Source organism: Mixophyes fleayi, chromosome 1 (assembly GCF_038048845.1).
Source record: "Mixophyes fleayi isolate aMixFle1 chromosome 1, aMixFle1.hap1, whole genome shotgun sequence".
Classification (NCBI taxonomy): Eukaryota; Metazoa; Chordata; class Amphibia; order Anura; family Limnodynastidae; genus Mixophyes; species Mixophyes fleayi.
This window is the reverse complement of record NC_134402.1, coordinates 2,525,736-2,548,678: the sequence shown is the minus strand read 5'-3', so window position 1 is coordinate 2,548,678 and position 22,943 is coordinate 2,525,736. Positions and strand designations below refer to the sequence as shown.

At 43.4% G+C, this 22,943-nt stretch overlaps 1 protein-coding gene across 1 annotated transcript in view; it reads right to left on the bottom strand.

Moving 5' to 3' along the window:
• Window positions 1–22,943, bottom strand: part of LOC142110729 (vomeronasal type-2 receptor 26-like) — a 95,984-nt gene that overhangs the window by 28,830 nt on the left and 44,211 nt on the right. Inside the window, exon 3 of the mRNA XM_075193778.1 lies at window positions 5,300–5,423. Coding sequence (XP_075049879.1) covers window positions 5,300–5,423 — 124 coding nt within the window. The remainder of the gene's footprint in view (window positions 1–5,299; window positions 5,424–22,943) is intronic.

The following is a 22,943-nucleotide window of genomic DNA, read 5'->3' as shown; positions in this document are numbered from 1 at the left end:
TCTCGCAATCTCTGTAGGACCTGTTTGACGTGACCCCGATATATAGTTAATGACTTGGAATAGATGAGAATGTCGTCTAAATAGACGACCAAAAAACAATCAAGGAACTCTCGTAGCACTTCGTTAATCAGATCTTGAAACACAGCAGGTGCATTACTGAGGCCAAACGGCATGACCAGATACTCGTAGTGGCCGGAGTGTGTATTGAATGCCGTCTTCCATTCATCTCCCTCTCTGATGCGAATGAAGTTGTATGCGCCACGGAGATCGATTTTGGTGAAGACCGTGGCACCTCTTAACTGATCAAATAACACCGAGATGAAAGGGGGCGGATAGGCGTTCTTGACTGTAATTTGATTGAGACCCCGGTAGTCAATGCAGGGCCGCAGTCCACCATCTTTTTTTGACACAAAGAAGCATCCGGCACCTACAGGAGATTTAGATGGCCTGATGAACCGCTTCTCAAGATTCTCCTCAATATAAGCTTGCATGGACTTGGTCTCGGGACCAGAGAGAGAATATAAGCGCCCCTTAGGTAACTTGGAACCAGGGATCAGCTCAATAGCACAGTCAAAGTCTCGATGAGGCGGTAAGGTGTCAGCAGCCTTTTTGGAGAACACATCCCAGTACTCATGATATTGTGCGTGAAGTTGCTCCGGAATAGACTGGATTACACGCAAAGGCAGAGTTAAGCAGGACTGTGTACAATACGAGCTCCACTGGACAATTTCACCTTTTTCCCAATCCACGACAGGATTGTGACGGGAAAGCCACGGATGGCCCAGGATCAGCGGGACTGATGGACAGTCGATAAGGAGGAGGGTTATGGCCTTGGAATGGAGAGCTCCTATGTTCAGTTGTAGTGATGGAGTCTCGCAAACAATTTTACCTCCAGGCAATGGACTCCCATCTAGACCACAAACTGTAACTGCAGAACGAAGCTTCACCATAGGAATCCCAGCAGAATAGGCAAACCCGATGTCGAGGAAGTTGCCGGCCGCTCCACTATCAATGAAGGCAGACAGGGCCACGGAACTGGCACCGAAAGTAATTCGTGCAGGAATCAGGACAGCATTCTTTTGGGAAACGATTTGCAACCCCAAGTGGACTTTTCCCAGACATGCTCCCTTTTCAGGTTTGTATGGACAAGAACAGGAAAAGTGGCCCTTATTGCCACAATAAAGACATAGGCCTTGTGACCGTCTCTTGTCTCTTTCCTCCGGAGGGAGGTGAAACGCCCCTGACTGCGTAGGCTTCTCAACATCTGTGGAGGCTGAAATAATTGCAGACAAACAAGAAGACGCCTCTTTCTCTGTCTTCCTCTCCTCGATCCTCCTGTTAATTTTAATGGCGAGTTGCATAAGGCTCTCCAACGAGGTGGGGGAAGGATACTGCACAAGTGAATCCTTAATCTCCTCTGACAGTCCTAAGCGAAACTGGCTGCGTAACGCTGGATCATTCCACTCACTGTCAGGCGACCATCTGCGGAATTCAGCACAGTATTCTTCTGCCGAGCGCAGGTAGATGAGCCTCCGCAGAGGCAACTTGATCGGGATCATCGTAAAGGAGGCCTAGTGCATTAAAGAAAGCTTCCAACGACTGCATGATAGGACTCGACTGTGGTAGGGTGAAGGCCCAGGACTGGGGGTCACCTTGCAGGAGGGGGATGACAATTCCAACTCTCTGCTGTTCTGAACCAGAAGACCGAGGCTTCAGCCGAAAGTAGAGTTTGCAGCTTTCTTTAAAATTCCAGAACAGAGCTCTATTTCCGGAGAACCGGTCCGGCAAATTTAACTTGGGTTCATCAACTGAACCAGAACTGAGCAGTGTAGTCCGGGGGACCCCGTCAGGGGAGGACAACCGCTGGGACAGTTCCCGGATCATCTGGTAGAGGGTCTCAACATGACCCGCCAGGGCTTGAAGAGGAGACGATTTGGTTCCGCTTTCTTCCATACCAACTTCGTCTCTGAAAAGTAGGGCCGGTTATAATGTTAGGAACCCCTCTAGCCGGTACAGCACAACCCGGAGTCTGCTCTGCCAGTCAGGTGTTCACTGGAGCCCCTAGTGGTGGGGACAGACTTGGCCGCGGACTAGCAGAGGGTCGTGAAGTGTGTACCGACTAGGGGAAACCCAGGTAAGCGGAGTGAAGTCCAGGCAAGGGTCAGGGGCCGGCAGCAGACAGGGAATCCAATACACGATCCAGGGTCAGGGGTCACAAGCACGGTAGCAAGGTCCAGATAAAGGCAAGAAGGTCAGGGTCACAGGATACACAGGCAGGGTAAAATCCAGGCAAGGGGTCATACACAGGTAATCAGTCCAAACAGGTTTTCTCCAATACTAACAGGAGCAGGAGCAGGTTAGCTGACAGGCAGACTGGACGCTATAACTGGCAGGGAGGCTAAGCCCTCCCTGCCTTATATACAGACTTTGGCCAATCAGGGCTTAGCCCTGCAACATGTCACAGCCCATGCCCGGACAATAATCAGCCCACAGGCTATCTTAGTACATGCGCCCGGCTGCCTCACTTGCCGGGGCGCACCGCTTGTTACACTCGGCGTCTGGCCGTTGCCTTGGGTCGGGCCCGAGAACCGGAAGTGACGCCCCGGTCATCATGGAGACGGACAGGACGTTCACTAAGAACAGGAAGTGAGTCGCGGCGGTGCCCGAGGCCGCCGCGGCTCCTGACAACTGTGTGGTATAATATGAACTGAGGACACTACTGTGTGGTATAATATGAACTGAGGACACTAATGTGTGGTATAATATGAATTGGGGACACTACTGTGTGGTATAATATGAACTGGGGACACTAATGTGTGGTATAATATGAACTGAGGACACTACTGTGTGGTATAATATGAATTGAGGACACTAATATATGGTATAATATGAATTGAGGACTCTACTGTGTGGTATAATATGAATTGGGGACTCTAATGTGTGGTATACTATGAATTGAGGACACTAATGTGTGGTATAATATGAACTGAGGACACTACTGTGTGGTATAATATGACCTTTGGACACTACTGTGTGGTATAATATGAATTGGGGACACTACTGTGTGGTATAATATGAACTGGGGACACTACTGTGTGGTATAATATGAACTGAGGACACTACTGTGTGGTATAATATGAATTGAGGACACTAATATATGGTATAATATGAATTGAGGACTCTACTGTGTGGTATACTATGAACTGAGGACACTACTGTGTGGTATAATATGAATTGAGGACACTACTATGTGGTATAATATGAATTGGGGACACTAATGTGTGGTATAATATGAACTGAGGAAACTACTGTGTGGTATAATATGAATTGGGGACTCTACTGTGTGGTATACTATGAACTGAGGACACTAATGTGTGGTATAATATGAATTGAGGACACTACTATGTGGTATAATATGAATTGGGGACACTAATGTGTGGTATAATATGAACTGAGGAAACTACTGTGTGGTATAATATGAATTGAGGACACTATTGTGTGGTATAATATGAACTGTGGACACTACTCTGTGGTATAATATGAACTGAGGACACTAATGTGTGGTATAATATGAACTGGGGACACTACTGTGTGGTATAATATGAACTGAGGACACTACTGTGTGTCATAATATGAACTGGGGGCACTACTGTGTGGTATAATATGAATTGAGGACTCTACTGTGTGGTACAATATGAATTGCAGACACTACTGTGTGGTATAATATGAACTGAGGACACTAATGTGTGGTATAATATGACCTGAGGACACTAATGTGTGGTATAATATGACCTGGGGACACTACTGTGAGGTATAATATGAACTAAGGACACTAATCTGTGGTATAATATGAACTGAGAACACTAATGTGTGGTATAATATGAATTGGGGACACTACTGTGTGGTATAATATGAACTGGGGACACTACTGTGTGGTATAATATGAACAGAGGACACTAATGTGTGGTATATTATGAATTGAGGACTCTACTGTGCGGTATAATATGAATTGAGGACTCTACTGTGTGGTATAATATGAATTGGGGACACTACTGTGTGGTATAATATGAATTGAGGACACTAATGTGTGGTATAATATGAATTGGGGACACTAATGTGTGGTATAAAATGACCTGGGGACACTACTGTGTGGTATAATATGAACTGGGGGCACTACTGTGTGGTATAATATGAACTGGGGGCACTACTGTGTGGTATAATATGAACTGGGGGCACTACTGTGTGTGGTATAATATGAACTGGGGGCACTACTGTGTGGTATAATATGAACTGGGGACACTAATATGTGGAATAATATGACCTGGGGACACTAATGTGTGGTACAATATGAACTGAGGACACTAATGTGTGGTAAAATATGAACTGGGGGCACTACTGTGTGGTATAATATGAATTGGGGACACTACTGTGTGGTATAATATGAACTGGGGGCACTAATGTGTGGTATAATATGAACTGGGGGCACTAATGTTTGGTATAATAAGAACTGGGGACACTACTGTGTGGTATAATGAACTGGGGACACTAATATGTAGTATAGTATGAACTGGGGACACTAATGTGTGGTATAATATGAACTGGGGACACTAATATGTAGTATAATATGAACTGAGGACACTAATGTGTGGTATAATATGAACTGGGGACACTAATGTGTGGTATAATATGAACTGGGGACACTAATGTGTGGTATAATATGAACTGGGGACACTAATGTGTGGTATAATATGAACTGGGGACACTAATGTGTGGTATAATATGAACTGGGGGGCACTAATGTGTGGCACCATATGAAATGGGGGCACTATTGTAAAATTATATTAATTGGTGGCTCTACCGTGTAGCATAATATGTGAAATTATTTTATTAAGAAATAAGTGAAACCAAGTTGCCTTCTTTACATTAATGAAATTTGTTCAAGTGAAAAAATTAATTTGAACGAGTACTGTCAGGACAAATAAGACCCTATTTATATATATGCTGTAATTTATACATTGTTTGTTTTAGAGCACTGGACCTTCATTTCTTTTCTTTTAAACATCACTTAAGGTTTAAGTAAGAGAGGTTACTAGAGGACCCTAACTTGCATTCAGCATAGTTATCAACATTTTTTTAATGTCCCTTACTTTGTTAAGTAAGGTTCCCCAAAGTCATCTGGGGGATTTATTCTTGTAATCTGTATTATCATCTGTCTTCTATCCTGAGCACATTTCCCATCACAGTTCTATCCTCAGTGACTCTCATATAAGGATTTATCCTGTGTATAACACATTCCTACCTGTTACATTGGACATTTCTCCCTCAGAACACATGACACAGTCATAGCAGCAGATGTGGAATCCTCCATTAGAAACTTTTCTGTATCCAGGAGGACATCGTTCATTGCACCGAGATATGGGGATCTTGTACATATAATAACATGTAAATTAGGACACACGTTGTATATACATATTTCATAATATCTGTTTAATTGTCAAATACTTTGTATTTGTAAACTATATACTGTATCATGTTCATTCTATACAGAAGGTAATTTTTTTCTATTGTGACAGCATCCAATGCAGCGACAGTAGACATGTCTGCAATGGTTGGCAGGTCCTTCAGTGCGGACCAGATGTTGTCTGCATCCCCGCTAGTGGGTCTTTTAGGAAAACTGAGCTTTTTCCTCGCAGCCTTAGGTGTGGAAGAAAATGAAGGTGGAGCTGTTGGCATGTCACCAGGGGTCTGGAGGGCGCCTGAAGGGCGCCACAGAATTCTAAAATACTTTAAAACTGTGCGGCGACCGCTGACATTACCTGTCACGGCCGCCGCACAGCATTCAGATGCACGGGGAGGGGGGGAAGAGGCTCTTTTGTCACCACCGCCGCCTCTATGCTCCGTCTCCTCCCCTCCACTTACTAGTGTCAGTGAGTGGAGGGGAGGAGACGGAGCAAAGAGGCGGCGGTGGCGAGACAAGGTAAGGAGAGGAGGGAGGAGGGCGGCGATTTTTGCGGGGGGGAGGCGCCGCTTTTTTAAAAATGCCTAGGGCGCCGTGGACCCTAGCACCGGCCCTGCATGTCACGGTCCTCTTCAGAGGACAATTTCCTGACCAGCAGGTCTTTGCACCTCTGTAGACTTGTGTCCGCCGGAAACAGAGACACAACATACGCTTTAAACCGAGGATCGAGCACGGTGGCCAGAATGTATTCCTCTGACTTTAAAAGAGTGACCCCCCTCGGATTCTGGCAAAGCGTACGAAGAGCTTCATCCACAAGAGCTACATGCTTGGTGGAATCGCAATGGTTTACCAGCTCCTCCTCACTTTCTCTTGTAATATAGATTGCAGTACCTATTCTCTTGCACTGCTTAAAAATTGAACGTATTAAATGTAATATAGATTGCAGTTCCTATTCTCTGGAACTGCTTAAAAAATCAACGTAGTAAATGTAATATAGATTGCAGTACCTATTCTCTTGCACTGCTTAAAAATTGAACAAATTAAATGTAATATAGATTGCAGTACCTATTCTCTGGAACTGCTTAAAAAATCAACGTAGTAAATGTAATATAGATTGCAGTACCTATTCTCTGGAACTGCTTAAACAATGAACGTAGTAAATGTAATATAGATTGCAGTACCTATTCTTTAGAACTGCTTAAATATTTATTTTTTTTATTAATTTTGTATAATTTTTAAAATACATTTTTTTTAGTAATTTTTAAGAGTTTTTAATAATTATAAAATTTGTATGGACTTAGCACAACAAAGCACAGGACTAAAGCACCACTGGACTCAGCAGGACAGAGCACAGGACAAAAGCACCACTGGACTCAGCAGGACAGAGCACAGGACAAAAGCACCACTGGACTCAGCAGGACAGACACTGGCCAAAGCACCACTGGACTCAGCAAGGACAGAGCACTGGACACAGGCTTAAAGCACCACTGGACTCAGCAAGGACAGAGCACTGATCACGCAGGAGCACCACTACCCTACACACCCTCCCTTTTCCCTGATGTCAGGCGAAATGAAGATGGCGGCCGCAAGGAGAGTATTTATGACATCCGAGTATCGCGAGATCCGACGCGAGACTTGGATGTCATAGCCTCGTTTCGGATTCCTTTGGCGGCCGGAAGTACCCGAACAGTGCTCGGATCCCGTCGGATCCGCACTGTTCGGGTGGGCTCGGATTAGCGGAATCTGAGCCCGCTCATCCTTACTTTCAACAGTGGAAACCTACGTTTGAATCCTTATCTCTCTGGAGTTCATATATCCTCCCCATGTTTGTGAGGATTTCCTATGTGTCCCTTATGTAAGCGTACGCTTGGTTTAAGTCCGCACACATTAACCGTACAATTTTCTTAAAGTAAGCTGTTATGCTTTTATATTATTAATAGTGTATTGTTAGCTGTTTTAAAAAAATATCAGCAACTAACTGTTGACACATCAGCCACTTTAAAGTGCGATTTATTACAATGGGGGTTGTAATTAAAAAGAGGTTGCTTTTAAAAAAATGAACACAATGTTTAATGTTTGATGTAAAACTAAAATACATTTTTTTTCTGGTGTAGTATATATGTTGTTCATATTTAGTTGTGAGTGTTTTAAAGGAACAATGCTTTTAGAACAGTTTAGTGTTGTTACTCAGCGCTGCTGCTACTGTAGCTGCTTTGGATTTAAACATGACCCTGAGCTTCCTTAAGTTTTAGCAAGAAGTTAAGATAAAACACAAAGGTTTTTTTCTTAACTATCCAACGGATCCGAAGGTAACGCCTACTCTTCTTATATTCTTTATGATCTCCGCCCATTCTCCTTCTAATCACAAACCTTTTTTCTTAAGTGGTCAGAAAACTTCTTAAGTGCATTTATGATTGATTTTCAGATTAACTTAACGGAAGCAAACGCAACGGAATTTCCTTCTTATCTCCCTATTCTCGGCATGCGCAGAGAAGATTTTCATAAAATTCGCAAAAAAAACGGCAGATCTGATCGCTATATTATTAACCGAAGACATTAATTCAATATATTTTAAAAATATATTTTCCTCAAATATATTAGACTAATCCTGAAGTGTCTTTTGTAATAGAGCAGAGCCCATATTTTGATCAGCGCACGTAACTTCAGATCAGCTCCTTGTTACATTTGGGAGTACAGATACCTGAATAACCTACATTTTGAAAAAACACACATTGCGCTCAGTATGTGTCCCCTGATGAATCAGGACCATTCTGTCTGGCCCATCAGAAGAAAATCTTGAGATTAAGTAACAATAATTTATTACAGGGAAGATAACAAGCTTATTTATGTATTCAATTAATTATTTTGAAAGATGTCTTATATTAAACATTAACTGATTTTATACATATCTGATAATTACTTACTGTGCCTTTTTTCCATGTGAGTTCTCCTGGCTCAATATGGTGAAACTGGTCCCCTTCTAGGGGCTCTTTAAAGGTTATCAAGGATTTTACATGAAATTCAAATGTTTTCTCAGTTTTATAAATGATCCAGTTTGCTAAAGACCACTTAGAGGGCAGATCTCCTCTCTCATTAAAGAACATCTCTTCTCCAGTAGGATCTGTGTAATGAAGTTTCTTCAGATAGTGCCGCTTTCAAAGGAAAATTGGAAAATGTATGTTAAAATAATAACAAAAAAAATTGTGTCTACTGTACATGTGCACCTACTTATAACATACTTGGGGCGAAAGGTTTTTATAGTCTATAAATGCAGAACAGTGGTAGTTTAGGACACTTGGAACAGTTGTGTCTTTCCCTTACACACAGGACACACAGAATTCACACTTGAGGGTGCAGCGATGGTTATAGAAGAGTGTATAATTAGAGTACACAAGCAAATGCTCTTCTAACCTACAGTTCCAGCACAGGAGAAATGATGGAGTGTGCAGTGTTTCTGTCAGAATCACTAGGTGGAATTGATGATACCTGCCAGCAGTTGGCGCTACTGAGTATTGAGGCGCGGAGTATAACACGCCCCTAGTTATCACCAGGAAACCCCGCAAGAAGGTATGGACTTATGCTTCTAGGGACGTGCAGGTCCGTGCCCTCAGTATCAGTCAGCTGGCGAGGTAACAATTGAGGCAGCGGTGACAGCCCACCAGGATGCAGGATGGAAGAGTAGTCAGTAAGCCGGGTCAAAACCAGAGGAACGGATATAGCCAAATCAGAAGCAGGAGAATGGTCAGGAAGCCGGGTCAGAATCCAAATAACAGCAACACAGGAACAAACGCTGGAGCAAGGCTGAAGACCAAATACTCTGGCACTAGACATGTGTCAGAGGCTGCTTTATATACCCTAAGGTGCCTCCTGATAGGGTTAGGGAGATTTTGGCGGTAAGACATGCTGGCTGCTAGGCAACAGGACGTGGTTGCTGAGAAGGTGCAGGCGTCCGTCTCCTGCACCAAGTGTCAGTGCGGAGAGGGCGCCTGACAGTACACTCCCCTTTCTTCTTTTTCAGGGCCTACAAGGTCGCCTCTCTCTCCTTCTTGAATTTGGCCAATAAGCGAGGGGCATGTATCTCTTGTACATCGATCCAAGATCTCTCCTCGGGGCCATTACCCCTCCAGTCAACAAGATATTGGTGGCGACCCCTGGAGATCCAGAAATCCAGAATCTGATTGATCTCATATTCCTCCGCATGATCAGTCTTTACTGGGACCAGGGGTGGGGTTCTTTTGACAAATCTGTTGAGAACGAGGGGTTTAAGTAGAGCAATATGAAACACATTGTGAATCTTGAGTGATGGAGGTAGGAGTTTGAATGTTACGGGATTTATAACTTGAGTGATTTGAAAAGGTCCGATATAATGGGGTGCGAGCTTCATTGTGGGAACTCGAAGTCTTAAATTCCTTGTGGATAACAACACTTTGTTCCCAACTCGAAGTCTGGGGACGGGTCTACGGCGACGATCGGCGCTAGCTTTGTAGCGTTAGGAGGATTCCAATAATTTGGACTTCGCCTGAGACCATATTTGAGAAAAGTCCTAAATGAAATTCTGCACGGCCGGAAGCGCTGAACCAGGTTGGGAAAGTTCAGGAAAGAGAGGGTGAATCCCATAGGTAAGAAAAAATGGAGACGAACCAATAAATACATGCACCTGGTTATTATGAGCAAATTCTGCCCAAAACAAGAAATGACTCCATTCAGCCTGGTTACCTGAAGAGTAGGTCCTGAGAAATTGTTCCAAGTCTTGGTTGACCCTCTCCATTTGGTCGTTGGTTTGAGGGTGGTACCCTGAGGAAAACTTTAGATTGACCCCCAACTCTTTGCAGATAGATCTCCAGAACTTAGACACAAACTGTACTCCTCAATTCGAGATAATATCCTGGGGACAGCTGTGAAGACGGAAAATCTCCTTGATGAAGAGATTAGCAAGGATAGAAGCCGAAGGAAGTCCCTTGAGAGGTATGAAATGTGCCAACTTGGAAAATCTATCCACTACCACACAGATAGTATTGAATCCATGGCTAGCTGGTAAATCGGTGATGAAATCCATAGAAATACTAGTCCATAGTCTCTCTGGAATAGGAAGTGGTACGAAGGGTCCTGCAGGAGACTGCCTAGGTGTCTTGTGTCTGGCACAGATTCCACAAGCGGCAACATAGGCCTTAACGTCCACCTGCATAGAGGGCCACCAATAATGCCTAGAAATCAACGAGAGGGTCTTCTTGACCCCCGCATGCCTGGCAAACAGAGAATCATGGGCCCACTTGAAAGCCTTGGGCCGAAGCCTGGAAGTAAGAAAGGAGCGACGAGGAGGAGGAACCTTGGTTGAAGTTCTGGTGAGGGCCACAAGCATAGTAGGATCCAAGATGGTTCTGGGGGTGGGGGCGGGTTGAAGATCTATATCATCAAATGACCAGGAGAGAGCATCCGCCCTGATATTCTTAACCCCAGGTCGAAAGGTCAAAATGATATTAAAACGGGCAAAAAACAAGTTTGTCGGGAGGTGGGATGCGTATCCCTCCAGTAGGATTAGGTGCAGCTGAAGCAGAAGAGCCGACGACAGGGGGAGCAGGAGGAACAGATACTCCAGGAGGAGTCAAGGTTCTCTGGAGCGTATCCATGCGTGTAACCAGTCCCTAAAGGCACTGCAGGAGCTGAGTCTGGTTAACCTCTTGTTGATCAACGCAGCGAGTCAGGTGCTGCAGGAGGTTAATAGCGGAGAGATCACCAATGCCTTCGGCATTTGTCATGGCCAGAGTATACTGTCAGAATCACTAGGTGGAATTGATGATACCTGCCAGCAGTTGGCGCTACTGAGTACTTAGGCGAGGAGTCTAACACGCCCCTGGTTATTACCAGGAACCCCCGCAAGGAGGTATGGACTTATGCTGCTAGGGACTTACAGGTCACGGCCCTCAGTATCAGTCAGCTGGCAAGGTAACAATTGAGGCAGCGGTGACAGCCCACCAGGATTCAGGATGGAAGAGTAGTCAGCAAGCCGGATCAAAATCAGAGGAACGGATATAGCCAAATCAGAAGCAGGAGAATGGTCAGGAAGCCGGGTCAGTACCAAATATCACTCTAAGCCAGAATCAGGAACCAAAGGAGAAGTCAGGAACAAGCCGGGGTCAGAATCCAAATAACAGCAACACAGGAACAAACGCTGGAGCAAGGCTGAAGACCAAATACTCTGGCACTAGACATGTGTCAGAGGCTGCTTTATATACCCTAAGGTGCCTCCTGATAGGGTTAGGGAGATTTTGGCAGTAAGACATGCTGGCTGCAGACAGGTGAGCAGAGATAGCGTCCCGCTGCTAGGCAACAGGACGTGGTTGCTGAGAAGGTGCAGGCGTCCGTCTCCTGCACCAAGTTTCAGTGCGGAGACGGCGCCTGACAGTTTCTTGTGTCAAGAGTATGGTTATATAACATGTCCCTGTCCAAACAGGAAGGCAATAAAGTTTTGGGAACATGGTATATTTGGGGGTCCATGGCAAGAAGGACACGATAAATGTCATGGGCAACGTCAGCATCTACTCCCTCTTTGAAGAATGATGAACAGAAATACTGCACAAGTAGTCAGTGAGGACATCTGAGGAAGGACAGTCCCTCAACAAATTGTGCGTTGTCCCTCCTAGGTATACTAATAGTTTGATTAATTCCCAAAGGGCACAAAGCCTGGCATGTGCCCACCACCTCAGAAGAGTGGCATCTGTAAATGTGCATCTGAACAGTTTGCTTCACAGGTAAACTGATTACAGGGTGAAGGGGCAGCAGTCTGTGCAAGAGAGTTTCCGACAGCAACTCTAATAGACATAGATTGAAGGAGCCACAGATGTTAGTATGTCTAAATAAGGGTTCTTTAGCAAGGCAGTCCAGAGGATATGTATGTATATAATATATGGCTGCCAGGGACATGATTTCAGACAGTAATGTACATAATTCATGTAATACTAATGTTATAAACACTGAGGAGCAATGCAATAGAAGTGCTCATAATATTGCACCTTGATAAGAAGGGTAAGGAGATCAAGGTTGTGTTACGGGATAATATAACAGCTTGCGGAAGGAGAGTGTTTTAGGTGCTTGAAGCAGGAGGTGGTTTACTGTCACTAAGTGATAACTGATCTATGCCTTAATGACATAACAATATCTCAGCTATAGGCAGATGTGCAGTAAAGGGTTTTGATAGTACCAGACACACAAGAATGCTTAGAGATTGTTATGTGGGGATGTAAAGGTGACTGTGACATAATATTGATATGTTTCTTAAATTTCCATTAGTATTTGTGAGGATACCGTGTTGTTAGAACCAAAGTTCATTAGGTTATCTGGTCCCCTTAGGTTCAGGAATCACACAGGCAAGGAGTAGATTGAAAGATACAAAAATGTCCTTAACTATTTACAACAGAATATATATATATAAAGGCACACTTTAAACAACAGGTCAGCGGAGCAGCAGAGTTAATATAAGTCCCAGCAAGATCCACCTTAGCCACACAAAAATTCCACAGTCAAAAGAGTCTGTTAGCAGTGGGGATTCAGGGAGCCTTGATATGTTGTTGTTCCCGGCTGCTTGGCCAACTCTCCGCCAGTGTGGTGGGGCTCTGAGTATCAGTCTCCCCACATCAATTTAGCCAGAAACTGGTGTGTATCTCCCGATGGAGTAAGGTTATGACAAGTCCTAAGATGTAGAAGGAGTCTGCTTTGCAGCACACAAGGCAATGGTGATCACCAGGTCTGCTGGTAGAGAACAAAAGCACAACAACAGTCAATGTTGCAGTGTCCAGGATACAATCCACGCACAAACACACCTTTTCCCCTGAAGTGGCTCTTTAAATCCAATGTCAAATTTCCACTGTATTTTGACCTCCCCAGTCAAATGCTTTTTGCTTCTTTCTTCAACATTGGTGGATGCTGGACCAGGAGGTTGGAGTGGTCTGGAAATGAGCTGTGTATCCACAGTGGTTACCCTGCTGTGTCCCTGCCAAAATGTCTGGGCCAATTCTATGTGAAGACAATGGATAATAATTGGCCACCCCGCTTCCAGATCAGGTAATTCGCATTCCCTCCTGGAATTAACCCCTTACACACTTTTGAGATGTGTCAGGGCTTTCAGCTGTCCAGAATTTCCTGTCCCTTCTTTCTCCCTCCCCATGTGTTAGCAAAAAGTCCTTCCCCAGGCCGTAGGGTGAAATTTAAGAACTTATCCTACGGTGGAAATTGAGACTTCTGGTTCTGAGTTGTAGATGGCCTTAACAAACATCCAGGGGGAGGAGATAGTGGCTGTAAAGTGTGCCTTTTTGATCCGACTCTCCGCCGCACTTTCAACCAGGGTCAAGCCCCACGAGGTTGGGTGCTTGCTGTCTGGTGGCCATCTTGGCCGTGGCATCTCTGGCCACCTGAAGCACCAAAGATGGAAACCTCATGTGCAGATGTTTTCCAGAGATTGCAATACTACAGGGTCAGGAATTTGGCATTTAGATGGCCCCTGGAATACTTTAGGGCAGAATATCTATTTAACTCTTCTGACACCTGGCACAACATCATATATTGCAGCCAACCCAGTGGAGACATGGATATAATATGTGGCTAATTGTAGTTTTAACGACCGGCATAGATTCCTTTACCATCGGAAATAAATCCAAACAATATAGTGCAAAATTAGTGCTTGTGAAAAATTATACCTTAACATCCATATATATCATAAACGAACAAAACAAACTTATATGTTCAATTTCACTTATAATATCTTTCAGTTCCACTGTGCAAAAGTTCATCAAAACTCAAACAATATAATTCTTGTTCTGTCATAGATTATACGTTTTATTCATGTGTATTCCAGCATGATATGTTAAAAGTGTGACTGAGGTAAATGGGATAGCGGAAGCCGCCCGACCTGCAGAAGGTATACCATATTTTATTGTCAAAAAATATTTTCTGTATAGAGTTGTTATTGTACAGGTTGAAAAAGTCAAACAATTAGTGGTTCCTCAGGTCGATGTAACCCTAGTGTTAAAAGCAGCACACACACGTCTGTGGGGGACACCTGGGGGAGGATAAAACATGGGAACGAGTTCTGCTTAGGTTTTACTGGCCCGGGGTACACATGGCAGTGAAAAAGAATTGCCAGTCCTGTCCCATTTGTCAGAGAACATGTCCAAAACCCATGTACAGGGTACCTCTCATTCCAATACCAATAGTACAAGTTCCCTTTGAACGGATAGCCATGGACTTTGTGGGGCCGCTAGAAAAATCCGCACGTGGACACCAATATACACTAGTGATGTTTGACTATGCAACCAGATCTCCAGAGACAATTTCCCTATGGACCATAAAGTCCAGCACCATAGCTAGAGAACTTGTATTGATGTTTACACGCTTGGGAATACCCAAGAAAATTCTCACAGACCAGGGCACCCCGTTCATTTTCAAACTGATGAAGCACATGTGCTAGCTGTTAGGGGTGATGGCGCTTCACACCACCATGTACCATCCGCAAACAGACAGCTTGGTGGAACGCTTTAACCGCACATTATAGCACATGCTCAGGAAAGCCATGGCTCAAGAGAAAAAAGCACAGTTATACTGCTATTTTATTTCACACTCTTTATTGTTTGCACTGTACTCACTTTTTCTAGTTTTTAATATTTCGCTGTCAAGCCTTTACTTTATTGATGATTATACCAACAATATGAGTAAGGGGATCTTTTCCACCTCTCTTTTAAAGAAGATAATAAAAGTTATATTTTATCAAATTTTGTAGGAGTCCTATGAGTGCCTCAGATACACAGTTTCCTTTTCTTTTCTTTGTGCTTGTGACCAATAATACTGTGTGAGTGCACCGTCCCTGGTTGATGATTATTAAGAGAGATATTACGCTTAACACAACAAATATAAGTTTTGCATTATCAGTGTACTGGGGAGAATTCATCCAGTGCGGTTCATACTCGTTTACTCAAGAGAAAAAAGATTGGGACACTCTTATTCCCTATTTGATGTTTGCCATCCGTGAGGTACCTCAAGCTTCAACAGGGTTTAGTCCCTTTGAGTTATTGTTTGGGAGAGAGCCCAGGGGTATCTTGGATATGTTAAAAGAAGGGTGGGAGCAGCAAGGTCCCAGGGAGCCAAATCTGGTACAATTTGTGGCCCAAATATATGAGAGGCTAGGAAAGATAGAGCCCATTGTACAACAACATGTAAAAGAGGCTCAGGAACAACAGAAGAAAAGTTATGACAAAAGTGCTGTTGTTTGATCTTTCAAGCCTGGGGACAAGGTTCTAGTCCTGGTTCCTACACAGGAAAGCAAACTGTTCACCCATTGGGCAGGGTCCATATGAAGTTCTAGAGGTTGTCCGTCCTGTCAAGTACAGGGTACGCCAGTTGGGTAGGAGAAGAGAGGAGCAAATATACCATACTAAACTCCTTAAACCTTGGCATGATGAGGAAATCTCTCCTCAGGTAGTGAGTACTGCCATTGAAAAGTCTGAAGTGCCCATAGAGCCAGCTTTGTCTATTAAGCAGAGACAACAGACTGAAGAAATGATCGCTGGAACAGGGTTGTCTTCTCTTCCATTCCTGGGCGCACTACCTTAATCGAACACGACATTGTCACTCTGCCAGGAGTCATTGTGAAACAGAAGCCGTATCGTATTCCCGAGGCCAGACGGGTGGATGTGAGAAAGTAGACAGAGAAAATGCTCCAGTTAGACATAATTGAAGAATCCACTAGTGAGTGGAATAGTCCCATTATGCTTGTCCCGAAACCCTATGGGACAATTAGGGTCTGCAATGACTTTAGGCGCCTAAACAGTGTGTCCCAGTTCGATGCCTATCCGATGCCACGTGTAGATGAACTGGTAGAAAATCTTGCTGGTAGTAACTATTTGACAACTCTTGATCTAATAAAGGGTTGTTGGCAAGTTCCCCTGACTTCCACGGCCAAGCCAAAGACTGAATTTTCCACCCCTGATGGTCTCTTTCAATATAAAGTCCTACCCTTTGGGTTGCATGGGGCCCCTGCCACCTTCCACAGGGCCATGAATAAATTGCTACGACCTCACACAGCTTATGTCGCGGCTTATTTGGACGATATAGTGATTTATACCCCAGACTGGGGATCACATTTTTTGCCAAAGTCGAGGTGGTCTTAGCTTCATTAAGGTCAGCTGGACTAAAAGCTAACCCAGAGAAATGTGCCATAGCCATGAGAGAAGCCAAATATTTGGGGTACGTTGTTGGGCGAGGGCGTGTAAAACCCCAGCTAGACAAAGTGGAGGCAGTCAAAAATTGGGCAAGAATAGAAAAAAATTGCAGCCACTTCTCCACTAGAACTGCTCCATTTACGAACATGTAAAAAAAGAAGTTGTCCGGAATAGATTAACCTGGTCTGACTCTGCGGAAGCTGGCTGGTCTGATCTTCGTTCAGCTCTTTGTTCCTCTCCAGTTCTTCAAGCACTGGACTTTACCCGAAGATTCTTCCTCTAAACTGATGCCTCTGGTGTCGACTTAGGTGCAGTCTTGTCAGAGGAGAAGGATGGAGTAGAAAATCCTGTCCTGTACCTAAGTCCTAAGTTACTTCCGAGGGAACAAAAGTATGCCACCATGGAGAAAGAATGTCTCACCATAAAATGGGCTACAGAATCTCTGCGCTTTTATCTCCTAGGCAGAGAGTTCAGCTTAATAACAGATCATGAACCACTGCAATGGATTCAGAACAACCGGGAGGTAAATGCCAAGGTAACCCATTGGTTTTTGGCACTGCAGCCTTTAAAGTTCTCAGTAGAACATAGACCTGGGTTTCTGTACAAAAATGCAGATGCATTGTCACGAAAATATGTGCTCCTCGAGAAGGCCACATCCCCCGACTTGGAGATGCTAGGGGGAGGGATATGTAACAAAGGGAGGCATTTATCTGACAAAATGCAGAGAAAGCATGCAAGCAGAGTAAAACATTCGTGCAGTAATGCACCTAGATTGAAGATAAACCAGGTAAAGACTTCATTGTGACAAATAATAGTTTAAGATTTGGTTAACTTACCTGGTTTGAAATGTCTTTCCCCACAGCAAACAGACAAGGTGTGTCTATGTCAGGGCAAACAGAATTATTGCTGGGAGTTTCCTCTTAAAGGGAAGGTGGGTGTGTCACCTGCCCATTAAGCTAGGGCTGTGTATGAGTGTCATGCATAAAAGCTTGCTTGTTTCATTGTTCTGGGAGACCAACGCTGGGGAAGCTGGCTGGTCTTTAGAGAGCTGGTCTTTGTCTAACTAGCGTTTAGGGTCTCCAGAATCGGTGTGAAATCCGTATGGTCAAATACATTTACCATCCTGACAATAAAACTGCATAAAAAGGGAGAAGTTGTTTGCGTGTGCTTCAGCAGTAGCGGGCTTGTGCTACAGTATGTATGTTCTGGCAGGCAGCAGTGGTGTGCAGTATGTATGTACATATGTATGTTCTGGCAGGCAGCAGTGGTGTGCAGTATGTATGTACATATGTATGTTCTGGCAGGCAGCAGTGGTGTGCAGTATGTATGTACATATGTATGTTCTGGCAGGCAGCAGTGGTGTGCAGCATGTATGTACATATGTATGTTCTGGCAGGCAGCAGTGGTGTGCAGTATGTATGTACATATGTATGTTCTGGCAGGCAGCAGTGGTGTGCAGTATGTATGTACATATGTATGTTCTGGCAGGCAGCAGTGGTGTGCAGTATGTATGTACATATGTATGTTCTGGCAGGCAGCGGTGGTGTGCAGTATGTATGTACATATGTATGTTCTGGCAGGCAGTGGTGTGCAGTATGTATGTACATATGTATGTTCTGGCAGGCAGTGGTGTGCAGTATGTATGTACATATGTATGTTCTGGCAGGCAGCAGTGGTGTGCAGTATGTATGTACATATGTATGTTCTGGCAGGCAGCAGTGGTGTGCAGTATGTATGTACATATGTATGTTCTGGCAGGCAGCGGTGGTGTGCAGTATGTATGTACATATGTATGTTCTGGCAGGCAGTGGTGTGCAGTATGTATGTACATATGTATGTTCTGCAGGCAGTGGTGTGCAGTATGTATGTACATATGTATGTTCTGCAGGCAGTGGTGTGCAGTATGTATGTACATATGTATGTTCTGGCAGGCAGCAGTGGTGTGCAGTATGTATGTACATATGTATTTTGTGGCAGGCAGTGGTTTGCAGTATGTATGCTCTGTAGTCACACACACGTTTAGTAGTGAAATCTACCATTTTCTGCACAAATACATATCGTACATCATTATAAAATATAAATATTTTAAGAAGTCATGTTATTTCCCAACATTTTATGACTACAAGTTATGGTTGACACATATATATACACTGGTTGTAGCACATATGGATTATGAAAGGTGTCTTCATGTATACACTTCCTATATGAATCCTAAGGCTGAGAGGTACCCAATACTATTTCAGGTCCAGCATCTCTACTGCCTGATTTATCTAACATGCTGATCTCACATGTAGTAGAGAACACCAAGACCTCTTTAAATAAACACATCAGAGCTCAGCTTGTGCCAGAATATAGACACTATGCAATTTGCAAGAGGACCTTTCATCACAGTTGACCACTGGTGCACCGGCACACAGAGAGAGTTGGCACATTAGAAACAAGTCATATCTGTGGGAGCGCTAATGACTACATTCATATTTTATGTTTTTAACTCCTGATTAAGCCATAATCATGACTGTAAAGATACAGGCATGGTGTATGGAACCCGTGTTATATCCCCTTATTCTAATCTATACCCGGACTGCACTTTTTAGTCCTATTGTAGTCAGGAAGTATCAGTGATGGAACTGTAACATCTCCTTGGAAAAGTACTTCAGGGGTTAAATTCACAGGGAACACTCAGGAGTTGAGTGAATTAAGCCACCATTGCTATTTCTGTTTGCTCCCTATTGTCCACTAGTGAGCTCTACAGACAACCAGGAGCCGGACCCAGCAGGGGTCACCTGAGGGAAGACACCTGGGGAGGTAGGGGAGGGGGCTGGATAGGATGAGAAGCCCACCAATGGAGACCGTTTGTAACTCCCCTGGGCAGGCAATTCGCAAGGTGGGATTATGAGGCTATAAAAGAGGCTACCCTGGGAGCTGGGGATGAGAGTGACTGACTTTGGTCAAAAGGTGATGCTCTGCCAGAGATGTGCTGTGGAACCTATCTCACTGGATTTATTTGAACTGATTTCCTCACTTGTTGGACCTGCTATCGTTACAGGGCTGTGCTGTATTAAATCCTGTTCTGCAGAATAATTCATCCTTCTATTCTTTCCTCTGTTACCGTGTCTGAATGATTTGGGAACCTCGTATCTTCACAATGACACATTGTATCTATTGCATTTTCAAATATTTGCTGTCCACAGGGCACACTGATAGTTTAAGCACATCCAGGTGTCTCACCAGGTGCTGGAAACCACTCAGATGGTTTCTCCATTTCCCCTCAGATAAGACAATCCTAATAGTGAGGGTATTCTGTACACTAGGATGTGCGTCAAGCTCTAGTTCTGTGAAGCAGGTTAAAGAACACAAAGTTTCAGGGGTTTTACCACCTTGTCAGATACTAATAATTACATGTTATTCAAAACAATTAAACAGTGTCAGACGATCATTAGGAGCCACTCAAAATTGATTCAATTACAGGCGCATGAATTGCAAAGAGGAGAGGCCATTGTAATTTTGCTTTTTTTTCTACCTTTCTCATAATAAATATGGTATGAACTAGAGCCAACAACAAGTCTGAGTGTGCAGTATACCCTTATAATTCTTCTTTTGTGAAGTATTACATTTTAAACAGAAAGCTACTTTCACATCTACGGGCCTGATTCATTAAGGTTCTTAAATGAAGAGGATTCTCATTTCAGTCTCCTGGACAAAACCATGTTACAATGGAAGGGGTGCAAATAAGTGTTCTGTTTTACACATAAGTTAAATACTGACTGTTTTTTCATTTAACACACAAATATCAACTTTAAATTTCAGTGTACAAATAAGCTATCAAATATTTGTGTGTTACATGAAAAAACAGTCAGTAGTTAACTTATGTGTAAAACAGAACACTTATTTGCACCCCTTCCATTGTAACGTGGTTTTGTCCAGGAGACTGAAATGAGTATCCTCTTCATTTGAGATCCTTAATGAATCAGGCCCTACATTTTTATTCAAGGAAAGCGCATCAAACATACATGAAAAACGTAAGTTAACATATGAAAAATAGATAACACTACATTCTAAATTCTTCAGCTAAGTGGAAAGATTGCAGAGTAAAATGATGTGAACTACTCCATTAAAAGTAATTTGACCTATTTCTAATGTAATTTCATGTTTAAAATAATACAGCCAAACTCCTCTTTACATTCCTGGTTTTACACTTTAACAGATTTTCCACATTTTTGACTGTACCTATTAAATTTCAATTGACCAGTTTCCCTGATTTTATACTGCCACATTTATATTTCACTGTGTTAAGTTCCCAATTGTACCCTGCCCTCTCCTGAGACTTACCCCAAAGCCCTGATACAGTAACGTGTATTGTCATATTAGTGTACAAAGCTTTTGTTTTATTGTTCTGTTTTCAGTACAGTATTTTATGTTTTAAAAATGCAAAATATACAAAATACTGTACATGGCAATGACTGTATAAGGTCAGTTATCCCCCCTCAAGGTAACATTTACTGTGCAGATGGTATTTTTCATGTAAAAAATAACATATGATGACATGTATGTATGCATGTTCTGGCAGGCAGTGGTGGCATGCAGTATGTATGTATGTATGTTTTGTCAGGTTGTATGTACATATGTATGTCATGGCAGGTAGTAGTGGCGTGCAGTATGTATGTCGTGGCAGGCAGTAGTGGCGTGCAGTATGTATGTCGTGGCAGGCAGTAGTGGCGTGCAGTATGTATGTATGTATGTTTTGTCAGGTTGAATTATCCCTTTATATCCACAAACCTCTGTAACACCTTCTTCACACATAACCACCCCAACAGCATAAATAGTATATAATAATCTATTCCCAGCTGGCCCTCAGTTTCTGCAGAGTACACTGACAGCATGTATGCTGCTTCCAGACACACAAAGGACGGGTCGTCTTTAACCAGTCTAATATATGAGGAACAAACAGTCTTGTCAGAATTCAATACTCATCCCTTCTTTTACACTTGGAGACAGTGTGAGTCACAGGGATGGTCATTTAGGACATCAATCAGAGTGCTGGGCTGGAGACAGGGGTTGTATGCAGGGCCGGATTAAGGGAGGGCACATGCCCCGGGCCTCCCTCTCTCTGAGGGCCTCCCGCTGCCGGCCACACGCTGATCGGATCACCTGACAGCTGGTGATCAGATTCTTCTTCCCCTTTGACACAGGCGCATCCCCCCTCAGACGCTAGCTAGCTGGCCAGATGAACAGCAGCACCGCGGCTGCTGTACATTCTAAGACTGCCGAATTGGAGTATGTTAATATAATGTGTGTGTGAGAGGAGGTAGTATCATCATCATCATCATCATCATCATCATCATCATCATCATCATTATCATTTATTTATATAGCGCCAGCAAATTCCGTAGCACTTTACAATTGGGAACAAACATTAATAAGACAATACTGGGTAATACAGACAGACAGAGAGGTAAGAGAACCCTGCTCGCAAGTTTACAATCTATAGGACAATGGGAGTTTAAAACACAAGGGCATGTGCTACATCATATTACACACTGGACCAGCTAGAACGCAAAGGTAAAAGTACTGAGTGGGTTGTGTGTGTACGAATGTTGGTCAGAGGGTTGTTGTCTTGTGTTAGCTGTGTAGAGGGTGGTAATAGGGAAGATTAAGATGATGGTTGAGGAATATCATAAGCTTGTCTGAAGAGGTGGGTTTTCAGAGAATGCTAGAGGTTTGGAGACTAGAGGAAAGTCTTACTGTGCGAGGGAGGGAATTCCACAAAGTGGGTGCAGCCCCAAAAATGTCCTGTAACTGAGAATGGCAGGATGTGATGAGAGTGGAAGAGAGGTAGTATGTTAATAAACTGTGTGAGGGAAGAGGGGTTCCTAATATTATGTGGGAGGTTGGCTATTAATTTAATGGTGGATTACAGGTGGGGGCTAATTATTTAATTGGTGCTATTTTATTTGTAGGGTGATGGTGGGTCAATTTAATGTAATAGTGGGGTCTATCAATTTAAGATGGGGTGATTGGACCTATAAATTTACTGCTGGGGAGGTTTGGAAGCTAATAAATGAATGTGGCGCTGTTTGGGTAAATGAGATCTATTTATTAAATATGAATTTGAATAATTTAATGCCTGGGATGTTTGTGGGAAATGGTTATATTTTTTAAACATAAATGCTGTTTAATATATTGATGGGGCTGTTTGGAGGGAGGGAAATATGTTTATAAATTAAATGTGAATACTACTGTTTTAATGCCGGGGCCGGTTGGAGTTTTCTAAATCTCAT